This window comes from Maylandia zebra, linkage group LG18 (genome assembly GCF_041146795.1).
Source record: "Maylandia zebra isolate NMK-2024a linkage group LG18, Mzebra_GT3a, whole genome shotgun sequence".
Lineage (NCBI taxonomy): Eukaryota > Metazoa > Chordata > Actinopteri > Cichliformes > Cichlidae > Maylandia > Maylandia zebra.
In genome coordinates, this window is record NC_135184.1 from 24,484,934 (window position 1) to 24,510,932 (window position 25,999).

At 41.6% G+C, this 25,999-nt stretch overlaps 1 protein-coding gene across 1 annotated transcript in view; it reads right to left on the reverse strand.

The window, feature by feature from the left end:
• Nucleotides 1–1,887: 1,887 nt before the first annotated feature.
• hs2st1a (heparan sulfate 2-O-sulfotransferase 1a) overlaps nucleotides 1,888–25,999 on the reverse strand; it is a 36,717-nt gene continuing 12,605 nt past the window's right edge. Inside the window, exons 2-7 of the mRNA XM_024806148.2 lie at nucleotides 15,558–15,808; nucleotides 15,376–15,461; nucleotides 14,980–15,118; nucleotides 14,104–14,201; nucleotides 9,058–9,215; nucleotides 1,888–5,140 (exon numbers count right to left, since the gene is read on the reverse strand). Of these exons, the coding sequence (XP_024661916.1) occupies nucleotides 4,917–5,140; nucleotides 9,058–9,215; nucleotides 14,104–14,201; nucleotides 14,980–15,118; nucleotides 15,376–15,461; nucleotides 15,558–15,808 (956 nt within the window). The 3' untranslated portion in view covers nucleotides 1,888–4,916. The remainder of the gene's footprint in view (nucleotides 5,141–9,057; nucleotides 9,216–14,103; nucleotides 14,202–14,979; nucleotides 15,119–15,375; nucleotides 15,462–15,557; nucleotides 15,809–25,999) is intronic.

The following is a 25,999-nucleotide window of genomic DNA, read 5'->3' on the forward strand; positions in this document are numbered from 1 at the left end:
TTTAAAAAAAGATAACATTTAAAATTTAACCCTAACCTCACTGGCCACTCTTATAGGTACAACTGTTCAACTGCTTTTAATCTAATCAGATAATCATATTTAGGCATGTAGATGAAGTCATCACAGCCTGTTTAAACCCAGTATCAGAGTGGGCAACAAAGGTGATGTGCGTGACTTTGAAACATGCAAATCTGCTGATCTGCGGGGATTTTCCCACACAACCATATACAAAATGGTCTTAAAAATAGAAAATATACAGTGACGGTCAGTTCTTTGGCTGAAAATCCCTTTTTGATGACAAATAATCACTCATTACAACCAAGGTATGCAGAAGAGTATCTCTGAATGCACAACACATCCAATGTTGAAGCCCAAGGCAACAAAAGATCACACCAGATGGGACTCCTGTCAGCTAAGTTCATAACACTGAGGCTACAGGTCACGCGAGCTCATCAAAACTGGTCAGTAGAAGACTGGAAAAACATTCCCTGATCTGATGAGTCTTGATTTGTGCTGCGATATTCGGATGATAGCGTCACAATATGGTGTAAACTGCATGAAAGCATGGATCCATCGTGCCTTATACCACTGGCTTAGGCTGCTTGTGGTGATATAACAGTGTGGTAGATATCTTTTTGCATAGCAGCTGATCGTTTAAACATCACAGCCTACCTGAGTATTGTTGCTAACCATGTCCAAGGATAAAAATAGCACAAAACATATGTCAAATGTTAACAATCGTATTTTATTTAAAAGAAAATGATATGCTCATTTTTAATTTGATGCCATGTTTTTCACAAAGTTGGTACAGGGGCTCCTTTCCCACTGTGCTTCCACTTCTTTTAAACATTACTCTGTTGCTGTGGTTTTGAAGTGAGATCAGTGGCTGATATGTCGCACCTCAGTGAGAAGAGTTACTGCAGCATTACATAACCCACAGAGGCACACTCTTCATCACCAGCCATATGTCCCAGAGACCGGACTTACTTTTTTCTCTGTACTTAGTTGTTTTGTTGGTCATAAACTGAGCACTGTCAGCATATTGTACATGCAAAAGAGACTAAAGACTTTTAAATGTGATGTTCCTGTTTAAATTCCTGCAAAGGTCATTCTCCAAAAGCCCACTGAGGACAGGAGGGGGCGGAATAGATGCTGTGATGCCTTTCATATACATCAGTGATACATCATCAGTATTCACAATCTGTGAACTGCTCAGGCGTAGTGCATGGTGTGGGAGGGGAAAAAAATGGAGGCGATTTAATGTGCTGGCAGGTTTGTTTATATTTATTGATATCTGCCATTATCAGACACGTGTATGTCTGCGTTGCACCTCCCCAGAGTTCCACCTCTGTTATCTCACTGAAATAATACAGATGTGGGTGTGTTACAACACATGATAAACGATTATTATCCAGATTACTGAGGTGATGGTGACGTTTTAGTGAGATGGCTATGGTTCAGACAGGATTTTAAAAAGAAAAAGGAAAAACAACCCTTTCATTCACTCTATATATTTCAAGTTAGCTTGTTTTTGCCTTTTTTTAAAGCAACCCCATATATATATGAGTTTATGGTGGTGTGGTGTTTAGCACTCGTTCCTAAAGGTAGTGGGTTAAAATCCACCAGCTACTCTACCAGAGTTTAAATGTTCTCCATTGCACAGGAAAGGCTAATTGGTGATTTTCAAAGTGACTGGTGTGAATGGTTGTCTCATTGTCTTAGCTCGGCAATAGACTGCCAACCTGTGGAGGATGTACCCCATCTTTCACCCTGTGACAGCTGCAACCACCCCCACAACCCTGAGCTGGATAGGTGCAAGAAAATGAATGGATGGAATTATTACCAATAGCGGCAAAGCATAAAAATACACTTCACAGACATAAAGGGAATGATTCAGGCTAGCTTGTTTATTTTCCTTTTCCATGTTTCTCAGGTCGATATCCACAGCCTGCGTGTGAAACTCTGCTCATGCATTATTCTTAGTCAAACCTCCAGTGATGCAACACTAAGCAAAACATATTGAATGACGTTACATAGCACGGGTTTTACAGTGGGGAAATGAACATCCAGTAAAATGGCTCCTGGTTTAAAAAAAACAACTAAATAAATAAAAAGCTAATTAACTCTACTGACAAACAAAGCACGAGATGTAGCAAATTCTAAAACTACAGGTAATGATATTAAAAAGCAGGCACTGACACAGAATATTGGAAAGCTAAGGCACCGAGCTCAAAGACAGTCTGACTGATCAGTGGTGGGGAGCTGGATGAACACCTACCGCGGTATCGGTTGGCTGAATAGGAGCAGGTGAGTGGAGAGGAGAGGCAGATCAGGTGACACTACTGACAAGAAAGGACAGGCATGTGGGAGTGGTAGTGACTGACATGACAACAGAGTTAGCGCATGGAAAAATTACCCTAGTGACTGAATGAAAACCCCAGGATGTGACAGCTTGGCTCATTTTAAATTCTTGACCAGCTTTGCTAAACTGAAAGAATCCCCCGGCTCACTTAATTACCGGTAAACAATAAAATAAAGAAAAAAGAATCAGTAGAAAATCTGGTATCTGTAGTGGTTTTATACATTTGTTATATGTCATCCAATCAACAGGGAACCTCACATCTGACACTGAAAACCACAACGCTACATGACTATATGTTAAATGTTGTGCATGTATGGGTGTGTATTAAAGGTTTATTTTAGGTTGTGTACATGGAGCTTTCAGTAGCAGACTGTCGTAAAAAAAGGCAGTCCCTGGTCTAATATTAAAAGGCAGCGTGTAACTGAGGCTTCAGAGTATGAGGGGGGGCATTGTCCATGTTAATCTAGGTCAGAGGGCCAAGACCAGGAAGCTGTAACTGGAGAATGATTTGAGATTACCGGGGATGAGTCCAGTAGCTGATGCCTGTCCAGGGATTATCTGAGAGCATGGGTGAATAACGCTGAGTGGCAGCACTGGCTCACATAAACTTTCCCTGGCCTGTGGTGGCTCCTGTTTCAGTGCCCTCCGTTTATGAAGCTCAGCTGCAGGAACTACGAGAAGAGGAGGTGCTGAACACGTGCTGGGAATATAAAGAGGTTGGCACACAACCACATGTCACTGCAATCATCAAACACTGTTTGGAAGAGTCATGTGAAAATGATAAACACACACTCAGAGGCAGGAGTGAACCTGGAGGCTCTTTATCGCCCCCTGCAGGACACCTGAAGTAAGCCAGCTCGACTTTTCCGTTTATGTGTGTCACCTCGCAAAATCCTTGCTTTGCTGTACACAGTGATGATGATGATGATGCAAAAACATTTGGAAAAGAAAAAAAAAACAACTAAAAACCAGTCATGAACCTCAGGTAGTTTTTTTAAAGTCTTCTTTATATTGTTTGTCAATCAAAAGATGAAAACAGACATGGCAGCCGTGTTGTCTTTATGTTCAATCAGAAAAACCTGCAAAACAAGGCGAACTCTAGAGAAGGCACACAAGACAGAGTGGTTAACTACAGTATGTCCTCAGATGGCAAGGGAGCATCCATTCACCTGGATATACAAATACAGACAGTGACAGCACATCCAGGAAGAAGCTGGGGCTCTTTCCCATCATAACAAAGTATACTTTTTAAAATACTTGTAATTTTCATCGTTTCCCTTACACGATTAAAAAAATAAACCCCATCAGAGCCCAAATAAAGCCAATTTATCAAGTAAATGAATGAAGACTGATCTCTTATCAGCCTTTTAAACATACTGTAATGCTGCAGCTGGTTAGGTTAGCTTGGCATAAAAATCAATGAGAAACAGTCTGGCTTTGACTGGGAATGCTCTTCTGAAGCTCCTGAATTAATGCATAATTTCGCCACTTGTAAAAAAAAGAAAAAAAAATGGAAACGTTTGGCTCATAGTGGAGTTAGGGGACACCCAATACAGCAGGGGAACTTCCTCATGTCCACTCTTCATGCTTTAGTTGCTAAAAGTCTTAAATTTACTGGTACAAAAGTCGCATTGAAAACAAGGAAAAGCACATTTCCCCAAACGGATTTTAGCAGCCTCCCGTGTTTAAATGCTTCTACGTGACAAAAATAAAACCAACAACACGTCCAGACTTCTGTAACCTATCTGCCAGGAAATGCAATGGATTTAAAAAGTTGTAAATATTTACAGAAGCAGCAAGTTCACCTCACTTCAATAAAATAAGGTGTAAACGTTTCCTCTGTTACCCTCCAAAGGAAAAGCTGCACATTTACAAGAGTCACACACTTAGTATAGTATAAAACATACACGCGTGCCCCGGGAAACAGTCCGCGTTCACAGGACTTTTACTCATAAAAACCTCAAAAGGCTCCATTCAAGTCCAGCAACACAGCAACGTTTCTTACAGTACCGTCTCTTTAAGTTAGTAGAGGTGATGAGGCGTGAGGCATGTCGTTTCACCGTCAAACGTCTTTACGTACAAACCAAAAACGTAATAAAGAGATAAAATACAACCAAACACAACCAAACAGTACAGAGCCAATGAGAATCTTCTGGATAGAAGAACAGTGAATCCAATCAGGAGTGGAGGGATGATCAGCTGTCGGCCGGTCGCCTTTAAGACGCGAGCCGGGAGAGGCCCTCGGCATGGACGACCTTCGGCGTTGAAGTGAAAGGGAGTGGAGCAGCTGCCGGTAGCGATAGCAACCTGCCGATTGAAACGCGAGCTCCTCGTCCAGCTGGCCGGCACAGCCGCGAGTAGCAACTGCTGCCAGTCCGGTCGCTGCGTCACAGCCGGATTGCTTCTCCAGCTCCGCATCATGCTCTCAAACGAGGCACACGGTCAGCGGTAGTCCTCAAGTCTCACCTCACTCCCACTTCTGTTTGTCTCAAGAGCGCATGACTGAGCATGGACGAAGTGTTCCGTCCTCCTCCAAAGCACTCCGCTCTCTTCTCTAGTTTTTGGGGTAGATTTTTTCATAGAAGAAATTTTGGGCCAGCAGGTAGAGTTCCCCGTCCTTTTCCCGGACAGCATGCGCCCTGACGAACTGGAACTGCTCCAGGGCAAATTCATAGAAGTCGTTCTCCATCTTCCAGATGGTGGACTGCTGCAGCTTGGCAATCGACTCCTTTGTGGGTGGCTTCTTCTCGCTGGTCTTCCTTAGGTGGGACTTTTTACCTGTGATGCGAGTGGGAGGAACAACATGGGATTAAAGGACATGAACTCAATCATTCAGTACTTAGTACACAAGCGGCCTGTTATATTTACTGGTAATGCATTTAAGTGTTACTTTTGTTAGTTTTGCAGAAGCGATTGTTGCAGTTCTTCTGTTAATCCACTGGCATTAACAACAAGCAGCTTCAATCAGAACGACACCTTTTCTTTTTTCCGAGATCTTTGAACAGTTGCCATTTTCACATGAAACAGCAGCAGCTTCTTTTCTGTTTAGGCGCGTGGCCTTCATTAAAGTGACTTCCTGCTGCTTCGTGTCAAAATGGCTGCCGTGACAACAGCAACATTAAAGCATACTTAGTGTGAGCTTTTTCTAATATAAACTACACAACCGACAACAACAAAATCCTACATAACACTGCTATCTGTATGTCCAATAAACAGCTAACACTAAACATGTGTGTCTCTGTGTGTGGGGGAGGCTGTCTTAAAGGGCCAGTTCACCTAAAAATAGGACTTTTATTCATTTAGAGTGTGCTGGTGTGTGACGCACAGTTATTTAAGCCTTTTCTTCAGAAATGTAAAAATAAAATACATAAGTGTGGGTGGGGGGGGGGGAATTGGAGGCCACCTCCTTGTAGGCAACAAAAATTGCTTCGACAAGCAATTGCAGGTAGGCATGGTGACCACTTTCTTTTGCAAAACATCAAATAGGTCACCGGTTGGGAGGCAACTCATCTCCAACCCGTCTCCAAACAAGACTGCAGTCACTTTCAGACCGATCGGCAAACGTTTGAAAACAATTGTTGTGTCAACTGTCAGTCTTTGCAGAAGGGGGACTTGAATTAACTGCTTATATTTTGGTTATATTCCTATATTTAAGCAAAGCATAATCAAGATGGATCAGACTCAGCAGATTTTATAGCCAGTATCTCCAAAACAAGGCAACCTGCACCAAAAAGACACTATATTGCCAAAAGTATATGCTCGTCTGCCGTCACAAGCACTTGCGTGAGATCCCAATTTAATCCATTGGCTTTAATATGATAAACCCATTCCACAAAGCTCTCTACATACAGTTCTTGAGCTAATCTGAAGCCCACATGAAGTTTGAAGATCTGTAGCATTGACTCTACAGAAAGTTGTCCACCTCTGCACATTATACATCACAGTATCTTTTATACAGCTGTGGCCATGAAAGTGATTGGAACACCTGAATTAGAAGATTTGGATGGGTGAATGAATACTTCTGGCAATATAGTGTATCTAAAAGGAATAAATAGCCCTACAATAAAGATGAATAATAGATAAATATGACTTTGCAGTTAACTGTCCGTTTAACTCTGGAAACAGGCCACTAAATAGTGTCAAGTTTATTTGCTCTGTATTAAAAAAACCAAACAAACCCAAAACAAAAACCACGCACTGTAAAATAAGTAGTTCTTTAATTAACTGTTAATTGCCTGACACTTGACTAGGCACAGTGACTGTGCATCATCACTGTGCAGTAGTCAGAGAAATAAAAAACAAACAAACAAACAGAAAGAAGCACCACAAACAGTCATGCGTTATCTACAGTCCTCCGGTTTGACCAGATTGAAAGTCACAGATAACTTACTAATGCCAGAAACCTGGCAACCAGGTGCTAGCTGAGTAATTTAGTAAACATTAGCTGTACCCGTGCACAAAGAAATGAGACAGATCAAGACGACGTGACATTTGAATGTGAGACTTAGTCTTCAGATTAATTGTTTAATGCGCTCGGGTATATTGAATCATTGTGCATCGGCGTGATTGTCACACCGGACCCTATTGTGCTGCCCATTATTCATTCTGGCTGCACTCATTATAACTAATCTGTAACTACATCAGTGAAGCAGCACGACTGCATTTTGATCACAGGAGAGCGATTCAAAGCGCTAATGAACAACCGCAGCACGTAAACACACAATATTTAGCCCTGAAATTGCAGTGAGAGGATTGAAGCAGCAATTATATATATATATATATATATATATATATATATATATATATATATATATATATATATGGGGTGCAACGATACACAAAATTCACGGTTCGGTTCGGTTCGATACTTTGGTGTCACGGTTCGATATTTTTTCGATACAAAAAAATGTTCATGCATTTTTAATTTGTCATTTATTAAAATTATAAATATATATTTTAACTCAAAAGTACAGTTTTTAAATTTAACCCTAACCCTTGTGCGTGTTTTTTATTTTGACAGCGAATGCGCACCTGCGGACCACTTATGTGCAGCCCTGGTTATTTAGCTTGTCATATTGCAGCCACAGAAATTCTTTTGTCCATGAAACCATGAAGCTGCACTTTCTTTTTGCCTTATAGTCTCATTTGTCATAACTTCTCCGTTTTGTGGTAAGCTTTTCTTTGGCTGTCACTTCTTCACCCTGACCTGTCTTATTTGGCTCAGCAGAACTGAAATGCTTTTACACACGCACTCACATAAGCTCAGCGATTCTCTGCGCGATCAACCTCTCACATGTTTAAGCTGCGGGAGATTTCACTTGTCATGTTTGCATAGTAAGCTAACGATTAATAAGACGATGTCAGAGGAATTGGTGCACAAATTATCATCACTCACAGATCAGTGCTGTCGCTCTCTATACACAATTCGCATGATTGCAAAGTGAAAGCAAAAAAATAAGCGCAAATTCAAACGCGACTTCAATATGTCACATATTGACAGTGGCTCACCGATGCCAATGACATAATTACCCAGCTACATTTCTGAAAGAATGCAAAAGCATTGACATATATTTTTCCTACAATAGCCCGACGGGCAGGGAAGAGATAGATTTTGGTAGCCCGACTGAAAAAAATCGCTAGCTCCAGGACGTCGGGCTAGCGATATTGCGAGCCCTGTATCTGATTGAGGAATCACTCATCTTTGGAAAAGAGAGTTTATTACAGAGAAATGGCTCTTTCCAAAATAAAAGCTGTACTATCCGCTTCTTCTGGGCTATATTCTCAGCAGCATAAGGAGAATCATGTGCTAACAGCGGTCTAAATGACTCGGCTAAAGTTAGTAGCATGCTTGCTTTTTTTTGTCTGCTTTCACTTGTCTTTGCACTAGGATGATGTCGGCGTAAATGTGCAGTCATATTCATTGTGTTCCCACTAGTGCATTCAGGTTAATCTCGTTGAAATGACCTTAACGCCACAACACGGCAAATCTCCTTAACGAGCTACCGCCGATCGCTCCGTGCATGGGGCTAGACGGCCAACACGTTAACGAGCTAACTGCGCTAACACACTAGTTCACACCAATGTAATTGAGCATTGCATGGCACATTCAACATACTGTTTTACTTTAGTCCATGACTCGCTTACCTTCAGGGTCATACGTCACATGAAAACCAAAATAATTCCAAACGCCAGATCTGAATGAGGTTCAATTTGCCTGTTGCAAGGAGAGCTTAACTTCTGTCTCGCTAGCTTGCCCTGCGCTCTTCCTTCTGACTATGCTGTCTGTGTTGAGCGCTCAGTGGATCTGCGCTCGACAGTGCAGCCTAGGCGGAGTAGTCGAACACAGATTCACTGAGCGCTCAACACAGACAGCATCGTCAGAAGGAAAATTGATAAAATAAATTACAAATGTTGTATTGTTCATACATATGTGTACCGAACCGAAAGCACTGTATCGAACGGTTCAATATCGATACGAATATCGTTGCACCCCTAATATATATATATATATATATATATATATATATATATATATATATATATATATATATATATATATATATATATATATATATATATATATATATATATATATATATACATACATACATACATACATACATACATACATATATATATAATTATTATTATTATTATTATTATTTTTTATTTAAACTGTGTGGCAGGAGCAGCACCTGTTTTGTACAGCTCAGTGGCTCCTTTGAAGAAGCGTGGCAGCGCGGCCTCCAGCATCATGACAAAATCTTCCAGCTCTTCTGTTACGCCGACCAACATGTACTCATTCACCAGGTTGTACTTTGCCTGCTCCAGAGCCCACTGACTGCCCACGTTCCTACACACAAAAAAAAGAAAAAAAAGTCATGTTTTTCTTTTCGATGTGGATATTTTCTCTTTATTCTCAGGGAGTCGCTGCTCTGCTGGATGGGAAAAAAATATCCCACACAGCTTGGAAAAACTGAGCAGAAATGGAGGGGAAGAATGATGTAAGGCCTGACACGGAGGAAGAGGAGGTGATGGAGAGAAGAGCAGCAGAGAGGAGCTGAAAGACAGACAGGATGAACGATTAGGTGAGCCGTGAGTCCGGAGAGGGTTGAGACAACAGGAGAGCGGAGCAAAAGGAAAAAAAAAAAAAAGCTTGGTAGTGAAAATAAAATAAGGATTGTTTAAACCTATAAAGTAAATTGTTGGCAAGGCCTTCTTAAACACATCAATCTATGACTGGCTGCACTGACCTCACCTTTTTGTCTTCACTATTTATTTAATGTTTCCAAGGGCCTTTCCATTACTTTAATATACTGCTCTCTAAATCCCAGACACTCAGACCTTCAGTCAGCAAGAGGGTAGATGGACTAGAAAAAATTGCATTTCCTGCGAAAATGCTGTGTGGATGCCTTACGCTGAAGATTTCTGCTGAAAAAAGCAGAAAAAGTTGAAAAAACAAAAAACATTGCCCTGAGCGAGATTCGAACCTGGCCTTTCTGATCTATAGGCGGCGTCTCACCTTACTGGACCAAACTGATTCTTACAAAGAAGAGGTGGAGAGACTGACAATTCTGGTGAAATTAGCAGAAGCTGCTTAGTATTGTGCTAATAAGAGGTGAAAAGGCTAAACATTTAGCAGAAAAGAGGTGAATCAGAAGAAGTTCTGCTGAAAAGAGGTAAAGAAGCAAAAAGATGAGTTGAAAAGAGGTGTAGAAGTGCTTGCTGAAGATGGCTGTATGTGTAATGACACACTGGAGAGTGTCAAGAAAGCAGAGCGCATGCAAGCAGGGAACATGTGTAGCAACTGTCACAGGTAGGATTCGAAACTCTGCCCCCGGGTCTCACGGCAGCTGCCCTACCCTCTGAGCCAAATGAGTTCTGGTCTCAAGCAAATATATGATGAGAGAGAAAATGTGCACTGTGGAGCAGAAGCTCAAATTAGCAGAAAAGAGGTGAAGAGGAAGAACTTTGTTGTGAAATGAGGTAAAGAAACTGAAATTTGTGCTTAAAACAAGTGAAAAAGCTGAACTCTGAAATCCTGCTAAAACAGTAGTAGAGGCTGATATTTTTCAGCTACTCACTGAGCCAAACTGGTTCTCACGTAACTGAAAAAAGGTGGAAAAGCTTAAAATTCTAATGAAAACAGCAGAAGAGGCTAAGTGCACTGTGGAGCAGGAGCTCTAATTAGCAGAAAAGAGGTGAAGAGGAATAATTTCTGCTGAAAAGAGGTAAAGAAGCAAAAAGCCGAGTTGAAAAGAAGTGTAGAAGCAGAAGTGCTTGCTGAAGATGGCTGTATGTGTAATGACACACTGGAGAGTGTCAAGAAAGCAGAGCGCATGCAAGCAGTGAACATGTGTAGCAGCTGTCACAGGTAGGATTCGAACCTCTGCCACCGGGTCTCACGACAGATGCCCTACCCTCTGAGCCAAATGAGTTCTGGTCACAAGCAAAGATATGATGAGAGGGAAAATGTGCACTGTGGAGCAGCAGCTCAAATTAGCAGAAAAGAGGTGAAGAGGAAGAACTTTGTTGTGAAATGAGGTAAAGAAACTGAAATTTGTGCTTAAAACAAGTGAAAAAGCTGAACTCTGAAATCCTGCTAAAACAGCAGAAGAGGCTGATATTTTTCAGCTACTCATTGAGCCAAACTGGTTCTCACGTAACTGAAAAAAGGTGGAAAAGCTTAAAATTCTAATGAAAACAGCAGAAGAGGCTGAGTGCACTGTGGAACAGAAGCTCAAATTAGCAGAAAAGAGGTGAAAACAGCAGAAGAGGGTGAGATTTGTGCTGATAAGAGGTGAAACTGCGGAACCAATCAGAGGTACTGCTTCTGTCTGCTTCATCAGGCTGTGTACTTGTATGTATTTCTGCCATAGACTGTTAACCAGAATCTGAGGTCCATATTAGAAAAGCTGCTAAAATCATTAAACTTTGCAGAATTGTAATAAATTATCAATATGAATTACCGGTCTGTGATAGTGTATAAATTTGTAGTTAAAAAAAAAAACATGTGGGCCAAGGTGGAATCGAACCCACGACCTCTGGTCTGAAGAGCGGTGTCATTACCAATCGCGCCACCTCTAAGGGGGCGGGCGCTTTGAAAAAAAGGGTGATGAGGAGTCAGAATTAGATCGCGGTGAGACGCGAAAAACGCCGTTTTTTGGAGTTACAAAACGTCGTGTAACTCAAAAACTAGGTGGGATAGAAGCATAATTCTTGCACTGGGTGAATCAGCGGACTTTGGTGTACTTTGACTGCGATTTACATAGCTCTTTGTATCTCCGTCGCGGAGATATGACGAGAGAAGAAACGGCTTCATTTTCGGAATTTGAAAAATGAGAGGAGGACAGATTTCCACCCCTCAAACAAGTCTAACTCATCTCAGAACGGTAATAGGTGAGAAAATAATTCTTGAATTGTGAGTGTCAGGAGTGTCTGAAGATATACAGGGACAAGCCTCATGTCTTAACTTTGCTTCGTTAAGGAGATATGACGATTTGAAAATGCCTTCAGTTTCAGTATTTCAGCTCTGAGTTTCACAACCTCCCCATAGACTTTGAATGGGGAGTTTTTAGACCATGTGTCACTTCGAGGCAAATTGTGAAAAAAACGTAACTCTCACAATAATTATAGTGACACTGTCTTAAAGCCAGCAAAAATACCTACGTTTTGATGTATAATTTGTGGAAGTTGAGTGGAAATTGAGCGAGTAGCAAGGAGTTGTTCAGACATGAAGAGAAAATTCAGAACGGACGAGTGTGCAGTGGGAGTTAATTGCATAGCAACCATAGCAACACATGTATTTTCTGAAAAATCACAAAGTTGTAACTGAAAACTTAAAGAGTCATTACATGAAAACGGTAACAGATATGAAAAAGCTGAATCACACAGGAATAGCCCAATCATCTGAGAACGTTTTAAAGTTTGAATGGAGTTTCTAGGTGAAAGTATGAGGAAGTAGTTAAGTTTCAAAGACAAGCAAGTTTTAGCAGAATTGTAGAAGTTTCCCATTCATTTCAATGGGACAAATTAAAGGAAAAAAGTGTAATATTTTAAAAAGTATAATAGTAATAAGTACCAAAAGATATAGCAGTCGAAAGCAGAAATAGCAGAACAGTTTAGAGTTTGAATGGTAAAAATCGGCTGAAAACTGAGGGAGTAGTTAAGCGGCAAAGAAACGGAGCAACTAGAATAATAAAGGATAAAGAATAAAGAGAAACAGGATCTCAATAGTGTGGATGCCTACGGCATCCACCCAATTAGTCAGGGTGAGAGGGAAGAGTAGGGTCAGCGAGAGACTGATAAAAAAGGAAGAAAACACAATGTAGAGAGAACGGCTCAAGGCAGTGAGAGGGCTACTGGAGACCTTGAGGAGAGAGTGTAGCAAAGCAGAGAATGACTGAATGTGGTGCTCTACTGAAGAAGACTGATACATCACGTCTTTTTTAACAATTTCATCTGCATGCACCGAGGAAAAGACAAGGTCAGTGACTTTGCTTGTTTGTGTTGTTGACAACAAACCCAGAGAAAAATATCTCACCGCTGCATTTATTCCTACCCTAACAGTGGTGTTAAATCTGAACCCAACCGAGCATATTTAACATTTGATACTGTGTAAATGCATCGAGCCAATCCTGATTTATTCTTATTTTGCTCCCAAGGAGGCAGAATTATAATGCAGTTTTTTTTTTTAAGTGCTCTTGAGCAATGGTACTCTGGGCTTTCAGAAGTTTTTCTTCAGACATCGGCTGCTTTTTCGCTCACTTTCAGTCAAGTTCTTGTACCTGACTGTTTTAGGAGGAACCGGTTTTCTTTCGGAGGCCAAGGAGCAGACCCAGGACACGCTGGAGGGATTATGTCTGTCAGCTGCCCTGGGAATGCCTTGGTGTTCCACCAGACAAGCTAGAGGAGGTGGCCACGGAGAGGGAGGTCTGGGCTTTTCTGCTAAGACTGCTGCCCCGCGACCCAGAAAAGCGAAACAAGATGGATAGATGTTTTAATAGTCTGTCTTTAACCACTCTTTTATGAAAACATTAAATCTGCCCTGTCAACCAATTTCTGCAGTTGAATCCGTAGAAAATGCTGAAGATAACACAGTTAAACTGGCATAAAACAGTACTTTTGCACCAACAAGGTGATTCCCAAAAGAACTATTAGCCAAAAACTCAGCATGGTGTGCAGCGTGTCCTTAACCCCCCCAAAAACTGGACATTGGAGGATAAAAGAAATGGCAAGTTTAAAAAAAACAACCTCCCTGTGACTGATGAACAGTATCTGAAAAGTCATGTGTTTAAGAAACAGTTAAACACCCAGCACAGGCCTGACACAGGACCTGCAACATTAGTTGATCCATCCACTGATTGCCAACAGCAATAATGCTACATAAAAGCCTGACATGACTTTGGGATACTTTACTCTCTGCTGTAGTTTTTTCAGGTCTGCTACTTCTTTTGTTCTCATCTTGTCTGCTTTGCTCATTTTTAAAAAAAAATTTTTTTTAAAACACACAATGCACACCTCGAAGAAAACAAAACAGTGTATTGATTTATAGCTACACTATTTTATTAGGTACATAAGCTGTATCATTAAGCCTGTTCATTCCTGTTTTTGGTTGCAATATAACCAGATCTCTTCTGTCAACATGCAAATGTATAAAAAAAGGAGACACGTTTGATAATCTCAGACTCAGTGTGGTCTGAATGCGACACAGCAGGAGCAGCAGGTGTTTGAATTCTCACCAGCATTCGGAGTAGTGACCACAGAAAAAGGGAATCTGGAGCCAGAGCTTCTCGGGAGCGCAGTCCGAGCCACCAGCTGATACACATTCATCGAACGTCTGAAACACAGAACATGAAAAACACCAAGAAAGCAGACGAAAAGATAAGTGTTCCTTCATATTAGACCTTCATATCCCTTAATGCACTGAGAAACAAAAGAAAGACGACAACATTCCGAAGTAGCTTTATGCACAAATATAATCCTGAAGCTACACGGAGCCTTTAAAAGGTACTTTAAGTGGTTATTTTCCACAGTTTAGTCAGAACTTCAATTCTCCAGTAATTTTTTCTTCTAGTTCAAAAGAAAAAACAAAACACACATTTGGGAGAAATGAAAGAGAGGGAATTTTGTTTTAACTGGAATTACCACCTCACAGTGGTATGCTAGTTAAGTAGCTGGTAACAACCTAGTCTGGTGACATTTTATGTCACCACTTCATCGGATTTTCCTGTTAGAGGCATTTGTGTGAAATTTAGCGATAATTAAACTGCGAATTCTCGACTTTGGTGAGGTGACACTGATCTTGACTACTAACTTTTAATGAGCTCATCCTTGAGTCCAAATGAACATTTGTGCCAGATGTAATTAGATTGTTTTTGCTAGCATTCCTGATGTTTTTCCATTTATAACCACGGGATTCAACCATGGACACCCCAAAACCACTCAATGCCTTGATGACTGTCGGCAGCACAGAGGCCTCGAAATGCTGAGCTCTGGAAGATAAACGCTCGGTTTGATCACTCAAGCCAAATATTAAGTGAGATTTCATCCACAGATCCCTGTTATTTAAATGAAAATGAATCCATTCTTTAAATAAAAGAATAAAGCTGTTTTACCTTCTTGTCTCCTTGTTTTCTGCGTCTCAAGCCGGGCCTGTAGTCGTCCCCGAAACGTAAAAAGTAATAATAGGACACCAGCCTTTCAATTGGGTCCCTAATCACATTTATGTAGATGGGCTTCTTCTTCACCCCGAACCTGAGGAGAATTACTCGTTTCAGAAAGCTCACCAGGAATGAAATCAAAATGCATGAAACAGAATTTTTGTTTTTATGCAATTTTGTTTTCTTAAACATTCAAATGGCTACAATTTGCTTTTCACTCTGAGAGTGAACAGCTTTAAGTGACCACAAGGTGGAGTCAGCTGATCAAAGCCACAGCAGGGTGGATTAACTGGTTACAGGGCTGTGGAGAAAAAAAAAAAACAACACTATGTGAAATGAAGGCTTCTTTACTTGGTGAAATCCAGGAAGGAGACGTGTCCGTGGTAGAAAGCCGGCTTCATTTCCCTCCATTCAGTCACATTCTTTACAAACCGCACCTGAACAAACCAAAATCAACATATCACAATAATGACCTCCGTAGCAGACAAAGATGATCAGGTGTAGGAAGATGGAGGAAACGCAGGTCCCCTGACCTGGTCCTGGAGGGACATGACCGGGTTGTTCTTGGTGGTGTTGATGTGCAGGACGTGGTAGTGGTTCTTCCCGCACAGGTCGTAGGCGATGTTGGTGAAGGAAGTGCTGGCTGTCTTGGGCACCCGGTTGTAGATGATGACCACGTCATCCTCGCTGTCGGACAGCGCTGCGGCTGAGTCCCGCTCCCGCAGGCTGTCTTGCGTGTGCCTCTGCTCGATCTCTCGTACCTCGTGTCTGGCGATGGCTCGTTCTGGGGAGACGAACGGAAATTAGAAAAAGGCGAGTTCAAGATGCAGAAGTTAGATTTTTTTTTTTTAAATGAGAGTTGCCTGAAAGGAAAGATTAAAAAAGTCTTTCGGTGAGTTACTGATTACTCAAGCTCCAGGTGAAGCTGTTCTCAAGCTGAACTTGACCTTTGACCTCCCTGTGAAGCAGAATAACAGCAGGAACTTTTCCGTGAAAAAGGTCCAGCTCATTTGTTAAACTACTGATCGATTTAAGAGAAAAATAAGAAGACCACATGCTCCAGTTTGATTTCAGAGCATCCCAAATCCTCAAAGCTTTGTGTTTTTTTCTTACTTACAACTATGATCCAACACTCACTGTACTTGATATGCATGCTACAAATATAGTCTTTGATTCAAATCTGATCCACTTACACCTTAAAATATCGTGTTTCCTTGTCAGAAGCGTCAGCGCTGTGTGAGAGACTAAACTGTAACTTCATTAAAAATGGATTTTCATTTCACCATCTGTCGGGAGAGCTTCAAGATCTTTCCCTGCTTCACGCCGAGGATCAAGAGTAATGTCAAACAGGAATATTAGGTAATCATTTTGTGAGCAGCCCATTTCACACTGTGGTACTGCTTCTCTTGTTCGCTAATCAGATTCATCTTTAATATCAGTCCTCTACCTTTACTTTCACTCTCCTCATTTAACTGCAGAGTGGACTGTGTGTTTGCTCATATTTTAGATCAAATAAATGTACCTTCATTTGGACTAGCATGGAGAACAGGCTCAGGGTAATGGCAAATGATTCTTCTGAGAAAGGTGTCACATAAAGGGGAGTGGGAAAGGGAACAGTAAGAGGTGGTTCAGGGTTAGAGGTTGGCAGTTATTTTGTGGCTAACTGGATATTTGCAGGACATCAATGTAGCTTAAATGAGAAGGGTGGAGGGTTTTTTGTGAGGCGTGGGGGGGCTGTTTCCACCTAAACACTGCACGAAGCTGCAGAAAAGCCAGACCCCAGTAGCTCGGTGTGAATAGATTGAACACAAAGAAGGCCTGGCCTTTGTCGTCCTTGGGCTTTTCTTTATCTGAATTCGCCTCAGATTGACGGGTGTTGACAAAGCCTCAGAGTGCTCTGCAGGAAGCATGGAGAGAGAAGAAGGGTGTTTGTACGAGGAGGGGAGGCAGCACAACACTGGAGAACCTAATACCCGTGGGAGCTCCCAGCGGAGCCACTAGGCTCCTAAAAACCTTTCCTAATGCCATGCCTGGCAACTGAGACACAGTTACAGCTTGGACCTGGCCTGGACGTCTTTCCAGGCTGGCATCTGGCACCAAAAGGCCAATTAAGATGTCATCTGCGATTCCGGCAGCCTCCCCTTCATCTGTGTGAATGCGAACATACTCTCAGCCCCTGCTCTTACACCTTCCCGAGCAGCTGTTAATGTTCCACTCATGAAAGCGAGATCTGGTTTCTGACGGTGCCTCGTCGTTTCCGCATGCTCACAACTGGACTGATGGCGTGGAGACGTGCCAGGTGGCTGTAATGGCTGAAGGCTGTCAGCGTGCAGAACAGCTGTAATGGAGATACTCATTCGCATGTCCGTCCAAAGAGCGCCTTGGCCAACAACAACAGAAATAACAGTTGCTATGTTGAAACTTTCCCAACGTGGGATCAAGTGTCGTTTTTGGATTATTTTTAAAATGGAGTACTGCGACTGCAGAGAGAGAATGGCAAAGACAAAAGAAGAGTTTTACGGGTGTGCAGTGCCAGGTGTCTTAAGGACACACTCTTTATTCTCAAAGGTTTTGACAGAGAGTTGACTCATATGAATGATGGGAACCTTAATATAATGGTTATTCCAAATATTATCTTACATTAGGGCTGTTCGATATAACGATATATATCGGATGACGATATAAAAACGTCTATCGTTTCATTTTACGCTATTGTTTGTTTTGTGGTGTCGCAAAATAAACTGTTTACTGTAATATTTTTTTCATCGTTTTGATGCTCACTGTAGTGGCTATATTAATTTCTTAAAGTTCTCTTTTTCTCTTATATTTAATATAACCACACTACGGACGGACACCGCCTGTTTTTATGCGTTGTGGTTAGCAGCAACGATGGTAAAACCATCTCGTGTCCGCTTGTTTATGTTCCACATAAACCTTTCACAATAAAGCTCAAGATCCTGTTGAGACTTTTCAAAATAAACCGAATCACGTGAAAGAGCAGATGGACAGAGTTTACGGATGAGAAGTAAAAAAAGAGCCGTCAGGTGCTAAAAAATAAACCTTAGGCTCAAACGTTAGAACAGGCTTTTCCCCGCAGCACGCCGTGTAATAAATACTCACAAAAAAAACGGCGGGCATTACAACTTATGTCTAAAAATGTCTAGTTTCATGCATCTGTTAAAACACTCGACTCCAGCTACATGAAGCGCAACTGGAAACACTTCCCGCAAGTCGAGCTGCCCGAGATTCACAGAATTCACAGAAAATGTTACATTTTTGTGATTTATATCGTTATCAGGACGATAGAATTCTTATATCGGGATATGAGATTTTGTTCATATCGCACAGCGCTATATTACATCTTAGTTATTTTTCCTATACTTCCCACAATGAGGTCTATATAATTTTGGACAATGACATACTTTTTGTTATTTAAGGGCTGGCAACCACCGACCACAAGGGAAAAAGAAATAATCCCTGACTGGTTGCAAGTGGATGAAAGAGGTAGTCACCGTGAAATTGATGACCCATTGGCAACCACCTGCTTCTAGGGAAAAATGTGCATTCTGCCTCCAGCTGGCAAGTGGTTGCTGGAGGTTGCTGGCAGTTGGTGGTGTAAAAGCTGTCACAAAGAAGTATTCGGTGCTGCGACTATTTGGATCACTAACAGGTTGCTGAGGTCGCCAGGATTTTTTTATGGAAGATGCCGACTTGTCTCCAAACACTTGCAAACTAATTACACGATGGCAGTCAAACTCTGCAAACTTAAAACGTGGACATTTTGAACCTTTTGAAATGTGTCGGTTGCTGTGCAAAGCATAACTTTTATTTTGAAGGTGAATGTTCTCCGTTTCTGGTTCGTGTCACTGAGAGAATCACCTTGTAATTACTTTTAACCTGCAAGGGTTTTTTTTAGACCTGTGTGACCGAGGCCTATATGGACAAAAACAAACAAACAAAATGAAAAAAAGCATAATCACTCTCAAGTTTTATGACAAATATAGACACATGTAATTCCTCAATGGTTAATCTAATATTTTCATTAAACCTGAGAGCTTGCACTTTAGCTCGTGCTCATTATATTTCTGTATTTTCAGTACTGTTTGGAAAATAGCTAAAACAATAAAATAACCTGTTTTGATAGATGGGGTCACATGACTGTTGGGGTTTTCTCTCTGATATTGTAGGGTCTTTGCTTTACAATATAAAGTTCCATAAAACTGGCAATTCATGAATCAAAATTAATTAACCTGTAAATTTGTGTTTGATTTGTGCTATTCTTACTGATTATTCAGAAAACGTTCATCATCTGAACTTAAAAGCAGCTTTAATCCACATATCTACCTCACTTCTCACATGCCAAATATATTATGAATGAAAACGTGTTTCCAGTGCTTACAGCTTAAAGAAAGAAAAAGAAACATCTGAAATATTCAACAGCAACTTTTTCCAGTGCTCCAGTTACTCTAAATAATCCACAGGCCTCACTGTCAGGAGTGTTTTACTGGGACTACTTTCCATTAAATAAAATACTCCCAGTGAGAACTGTTGACAGCGGGGATCTTTGGATTATCCAGAGCAAGGAGTAAGTGCTTCGACTGCAGCTGCATATATTTAAAACAACACGGTTTGAAACTGTGTGCGCATGGCAAACAAAACCCCGTTCAAAGTAGAACCAAATTAGCCCACATGGTTAAAATACAAACACAAATAAATGGAGGTAACTGTTAAAATGTGTTCCCACAGGCTTCAGCTCTGTCCGCCTCGAACCGCAGACATCAGAGAGAGAAGAGAAAGAAAGAGAAGAGCGTGCAATTTGCTTTGCCGTGGAATAAACACACTAATGGAAGAGTATGTGCAGCTTCAGCTTGCAGGGAAGTCTTTCAGTGTCTTGCTTTTAAAACTGAAGGATAGAATAGTGAGAAAACACCGGGGGCTACCGTGTCCCTAACTACAGTGTCTTGAACTATGTGAAGGGGCTGTGAGCCACTTGTTAAAGACACGGCGTTTTGTGCCAAATTTCCAACAGTTAACAAGGAGGCGAAGGGGACACGGAGAGGGCTTCTTGGGCTTTGTAGTAGACGCCCTATTCATTGCAAGATTGAACACACTTGGCGCAAACCTCCTTATCAGAGGGCGCCCCACACACAAACTTAAGCTTAGCGCTCCCTTCTGAGGTCATTTAATTAGAGAACAAAAGCCTGAATTACTATGGCCACACAGCAGGCCTCTTTTCATTCCACATTTCCGTCGATTTCCTCCCCTCAAGCCGACTATGTGCATTAAAAGCTAATTATGAACCGTGACGCCAACACGGGTCTTAAACATTGTGACAACTACAAGCCTATTACTCTGAGCTTCATTCAAAGTCAGAGACAGGAGGAAGACAGAGTGCTGGTAGCTGAACATATTTACTAAAGCAATTTAACGCCGATTAGACCCAGGCATTTGAAATCATCATTCATATTCGCCGCCAGATCTGCAGAATGTGACAGGCCGTCATGTATTATTGCTATCACGTCAGATCTGATGGGATAATAAAAGTGGGGGAGAGAAGATGATCCGTTCTCCAAGCAGCTCATAAATTTACCGTCGCTCCGTTACGCCAGTTGGAGCTCTCTGCCTCTTCCCCTGAGAAGTTTAGCCCCTCGAACCGAAGCCTTGAGCTAGTTGGGTAATAGAGATCGGCTATCAGCGGCAGACTGAGGTCTATGGGCTTGTATGGTTCTGCTTGGATGCCGCTGGATTGCAAAATCAATGAAGGATGACAGGCAGGAGATCTAGGTTGCTGCTGTATATATAAAAAAAATTGAGTTAGTCTACTGCTGCTGTTTCTCCTCGTCCCCCTCTATATAGACTTGGATGCATGCTACTGTTTTGCAGTGCCAGGTTTCCAGGGGGACAGTTATGTCACCACTGCAGCACTCACGAACATTTGGATAAATTGTGCACTTCTGAATTTCTAATATAATTCAGCCTTTGGACACATTTAGCAGAGGGTGGATTATCAGAGGAAAAAGGAGTAAAGTCAGACCGACAGGGAGAGATTCAGGGATGACCAAACGGAGCAGAACCTGCATTGGCACTGTTAGTTAAGCGATGACAAGGAAAATGAAACATGCTGTGAGAGGAATCTGTTGGTGCAGCTTTTCAGCGCTGCTGGCAGCCGCAGAGAACCGAACACAGAGACAGATAAACAAGGCCGCTTGCACTAAGTGGCTGTGAAGGTGTTGGGTGCATTCAAACGAGATCAGAATGACAGACAGGAACAGAGACGTGCAAAACCCACGCACACTGCAGCGCATTATAAAAAAAGGAGAAAAAAAAAAAGCAACCTTCCTTTAAACTTTAAAACCACACATGAAAACTTTTATTTAATTGCACATTACTTCAGTGGGAAAGAAACCAAAACAAAAACAGAGAAGTCTCCAGCAGACTGAAGTGCTAAGGAAATGGGGGTAATTGCTAACGCCGTGGAACTTTTTCTCCGCTAGATTTGACACATAAGTGCAACATTGACGCTCAAAGAAAGGTTTCATTCACTCGTCGCTTCTCCGCAGTAGCGTACAGCTGGGGGAGACAGAAGGAGGCGGGGGCTTTGTGGAGAAGGAGGGAGGCCAGGACGAACCAGGTCTGAGATGGAGACAGACAAAAATGTGGCCAGAGAATCTGCTCACTGTTTATTATGAGGCAGAGCTGGAGTAGCAGGGATGCCACCAGCCTTTAGTCTCCTCAGCATTATTAGATAAAAGAACCGATATTATCCCAATGAGCTGGTGGAGCCCAACTAGAGGTAAAAGAAAAACGACTTGGATTTCCATTTTCCATGTGGCCAGATACATGATTTTATTTCTGATTGCTAAGATGTATCTGCTGGCTGACAACCTGTCAGTGGTGTGTGAACAGAATAATGAAGGCACTATAATAAATTAACAAGTAGCTTTTATGAGACAGAGCACTAACAGAGTTTCCCAAAGTGTGGGGAGCAGAGCCATTGCGGGGGCATGAAAATAAAATAAAAAATGTTTACAAATATTCTTGTAAAACAAAGCGGGGCCTAGCAAAAAGAAGTTTGGGAACCACTGGATTAGCTAATTGTGATTGCAAACTGGCAAAAACTGCAGTTCCTCGACTGGCCACATGAGGAACTGCATGGGACCGACTTGAAGCGAGTCGGTCCCTGCAGAAACTAAAATGTTTACATCCTTGAGCAAATAACGGGTTTGCTCTTCAACTCTTACTTTTCCATTACAATTTATATAAGAGGAGTGCTCTAAGTGACAGCTAGGTGTAATTTATGTGTTAGCACTAATTAGCAGCTACAGCAGGAATAGCCTTTTCCCTCTTACAAAGTATCATCTGACCAAACCTGAAGACTTCTGGAACGATGTCCTCTGTAGTCATATCTAGAGTCAAATCTCAATCATCTGTGTGACAGCTAAAGCTTGGCACAAACTGGCTCATACGACAGGACAATTAAGCCATGCACAGCAACAAATCAACAACAGAAAATCAAGCTGCTGCAAAGGTCCGGTGAAAGTCTAGACCTTAACTGAAATGCTGTGGTGCAAACCTCAATGAACTGAAGCAACGTTATAAAGACGAGTAGGGCGAAACAAGAGTCGCACAGTAAACGATAACTTTAAATTTTTGTTGCAGAAATTGTATTTAGTCCAAGCTTAAAACTTGCTAAAGCAGCAGCTTGCTAATGGCAGAACATTAACCACAGGATAGCTGCATGGTAGCTAATCTATACATCTACAGTCCCAGTATGAGCGATGATTTACTGGTATGTGTTTAGCCAGGAGAATTCAAGTCAACATTTGAGGGGATGTCAGTGACAGCAGCAGCACAGAAACACACAAAAATTTATTGTCTACAAGAAGATGTAATGAGCCTCCGTTTGGTCTGTTGTCTAGATTGATCGTAAAAGGAGGGGAAGTTTGATTAAGAATGCTTTAAATGATGGCGAACAATGCATCAAAGTCAGATTTTAATATAAGTAACAGGAAGGCTCCACTATTTCAAACCAGCCAGGGAGGTGACGTGTGAAAATAAAACGTCTGGCTACACTGCAGATCCTAATAAATAACAAGTTTCACAGTGACGCGATATTTCCCGCCCAGGACCTGGCACTGCTGCTTTGCGAGGCTCTATAAATGCTCACCAAAGAGAGTTTCTCTGTTTAATTGTTTGTTCTGCTTTTACTAGAAGGTGCAGAGACGCACTGTTAAGGTCAGATTTCCACCTATAACGACCCGAGGGCGATGGAAGCGCCCTCTCTGCTGCTTCTGCGTCGGCTCTGGAATTGAATTAATCAAAAACAGTCCACGTAAAGGTCACGTATCCTCCTGTAAAGCTTCAAAACGACATTTTTTTCCCCGCTTCCCAACAAAAGTAGCTGAAAACAAGGGTATCTCTGTCATGAAAATACCCACAAAGCATCCCTCAGATGGGGAGACGACAACAAAACGCACCCTTGTCAGCGCAGACAGTGGTTAGGTGGTATGGGTCTCGAGTCCACAATTACTCCATTGAATGTCATTTAGGAGGAAGACGTTCAGACTACAAACTACAAAAGTGCCCTTTTTTTGGCAGAAAATGCTTTGAAAGTGTCGGCTTTAACTGGGGAGTTGAAATACAGATGATGATGATGAAGAAGCAGGATCAAATTCAAATAGTACACCGAGTCAGCCCCAAACACATGCGGGCCGTTTTTATCTTCTAGTCTAAATGCGAAACATGTCTCCACACTAATGATAACAATCCAGGATAGATGGAGGTGATAATCATCATGGTTCAACCTGCCATTTCCCACCCTAATATGTCTTTGGCGCGATCGAAGCCAGTAGTGCTGTCTGACAGGTGAGCCAATAATGTCTGGGAAAAACCGAAAGAGTAAAGGCGGCCACGTTCTGTCTGCTTCATCAGAAAACAACCAGTCAGATGAGATTATGGAGCAATTTACACAGATGGCAGATCCCATCATTCCCCTGCCTTGTTAAGTAAAGGCGGGTCTGACAAGTTGCAAAGGAGTGGGGTGGGGGGCGATTGATTGGAACAGATCTCATCTTGGCACAGATTGTCAGTGACTAAGCAGTGGGAATTAGCCAACATTTTCAGAGGCAGCTGCGCTTCAAAGGGAAGGAGAATAATATGTGGGTAACTCGTGTGTTGTCGAGAGGATGAGCCAGTAAATGCATTTGCTAAAAGGAGAAAAAAAAACCCACGGCAGGAAGGTCTCTGTCACTGCTAAATGCTTCCTCCACTCAAAGGCTCACAAACGCTGCAGTCAAATCTGTGCAGAAACCTGAAGCGGCTGAATGCATATAGATTTGCAGTCTTCCTCAGAGCAGTTGTATCTTGATATAACAACGATGTTTGTATAACAGTGCAGATCTGGTTGCAAGCACAACTCAGATATCCTGTGTTGACTGTGCTTCTGCGCCTCTTCGCCCCGTAACACGTAATTAATAATGCATGTATGGGAGTCCGGGGAAAACTCCACACTCTATTAGATGGAGCTGACAACAGCTATTCATAGGTTTAATAATGATAAGTGGGTGGGACAGGTGAACATTTATGTTTGTCTTCTTCTTTCATCTCTTCACGTAAAGCATCTGCAGGCCAAGGATGAAGAACCGAGTTCACCATCAGGAGATCAGGTCCCACTCCGCTCTTCAGCTGCAGGTCTAAACTCAGGATTTTCAGTCAGCATTGAGTCTCTGTTTTCTATTTCCAGTTTGAAGTCTATAAACCTCACCGTGTTGGATCGATATGAAACTTTCCGCTGTGTGTAAGGTCGTCCGAGGATATAAATACACATGGCTTCTCAAGATGCTGATAAAATAATCCTGCCCATTTTTCGGGTCTGTCAGAGTTTGGATTGCTCAATAAAATCTTTCGCTCGACAAAACCATAAGCCAGATGGCAGAAACTCGCAATGGACATAAAAGAATAAAAAGTCATTGATCCTTTTGATCAACGTCACCAATTCTTATACAATGTACACATCTGAAAACATCTTTCCAAAGAAAACGTCTTTCCCCAGGTGTAAAAGCATAAAAATGGATTTTCAGGTTAGCAGATGTGCAAACGTTCTGATTTTAATGATGTTTTTGTGTAAAGACTGCAAATGAGGTGAGCTGAAAGAAGCCAGGCTTTCTTTGTGTTGACTGGCTTGACAAAACCTAAAAACCTAGTCGGAGAGAATGAGGATCACGACGATGGTTATTAGCTTTCTCCGTTAACTCGGGCTTTCTGCTTCAGTCTCCGTGCTTCAGGCTGCATAAGAAGGAACCATTTGAAGCTCTTCTTCTTCACAAAACAGATCAATTGAGTGCTGACTACTCCAATCAGAGACCTTACCAGGGGAATGGGTGATCGAGATCTATGCAGAATATTACAGTGTAACAGTAAAATGCAACACTGGTGCTGCAAAAAAGGTGAAAGAGAGTAATGCTGCAGATTAGTCCTGAATTCATGAACATTGCAAGCTCAACCAGTTAGATAAATATAAATTCTTGAGTTAATTAATTCATTTATTTTTACTGCTAGGCGCTGTAGTTTATTTCTAGCTCTGAAACTTTTATCTGTATGCATGCAAATGTTAAATGTCACTCAGTGTGTTCAGATATGACTAATAAAGAAGATGTAAAAAAAAAAACCAAAAAAAAAAAAACAACCCCCAAACAATAAGAACTGTTGCTTTAGTTTGTCACCAGATCAAAGTAAAATTAAGTTTACTGATTAATAATTACCCTACAAAGATAACTTATAAATTTGGAAATCAAAGCTGTAGATCAGGTCAAAACATTAAAACAAAAATCATTTAAGTATTTTCTGCATCTCCAGCTGAATGACTGCGAATCCTCTGATAAAGCAAACCACAGTTTGCACTGCAGTAACTTCAGTCAGCGGTACCAATAACATCAACAAGTGGTCTATATAAACTGGAATTCCTCAGCAGAGAACG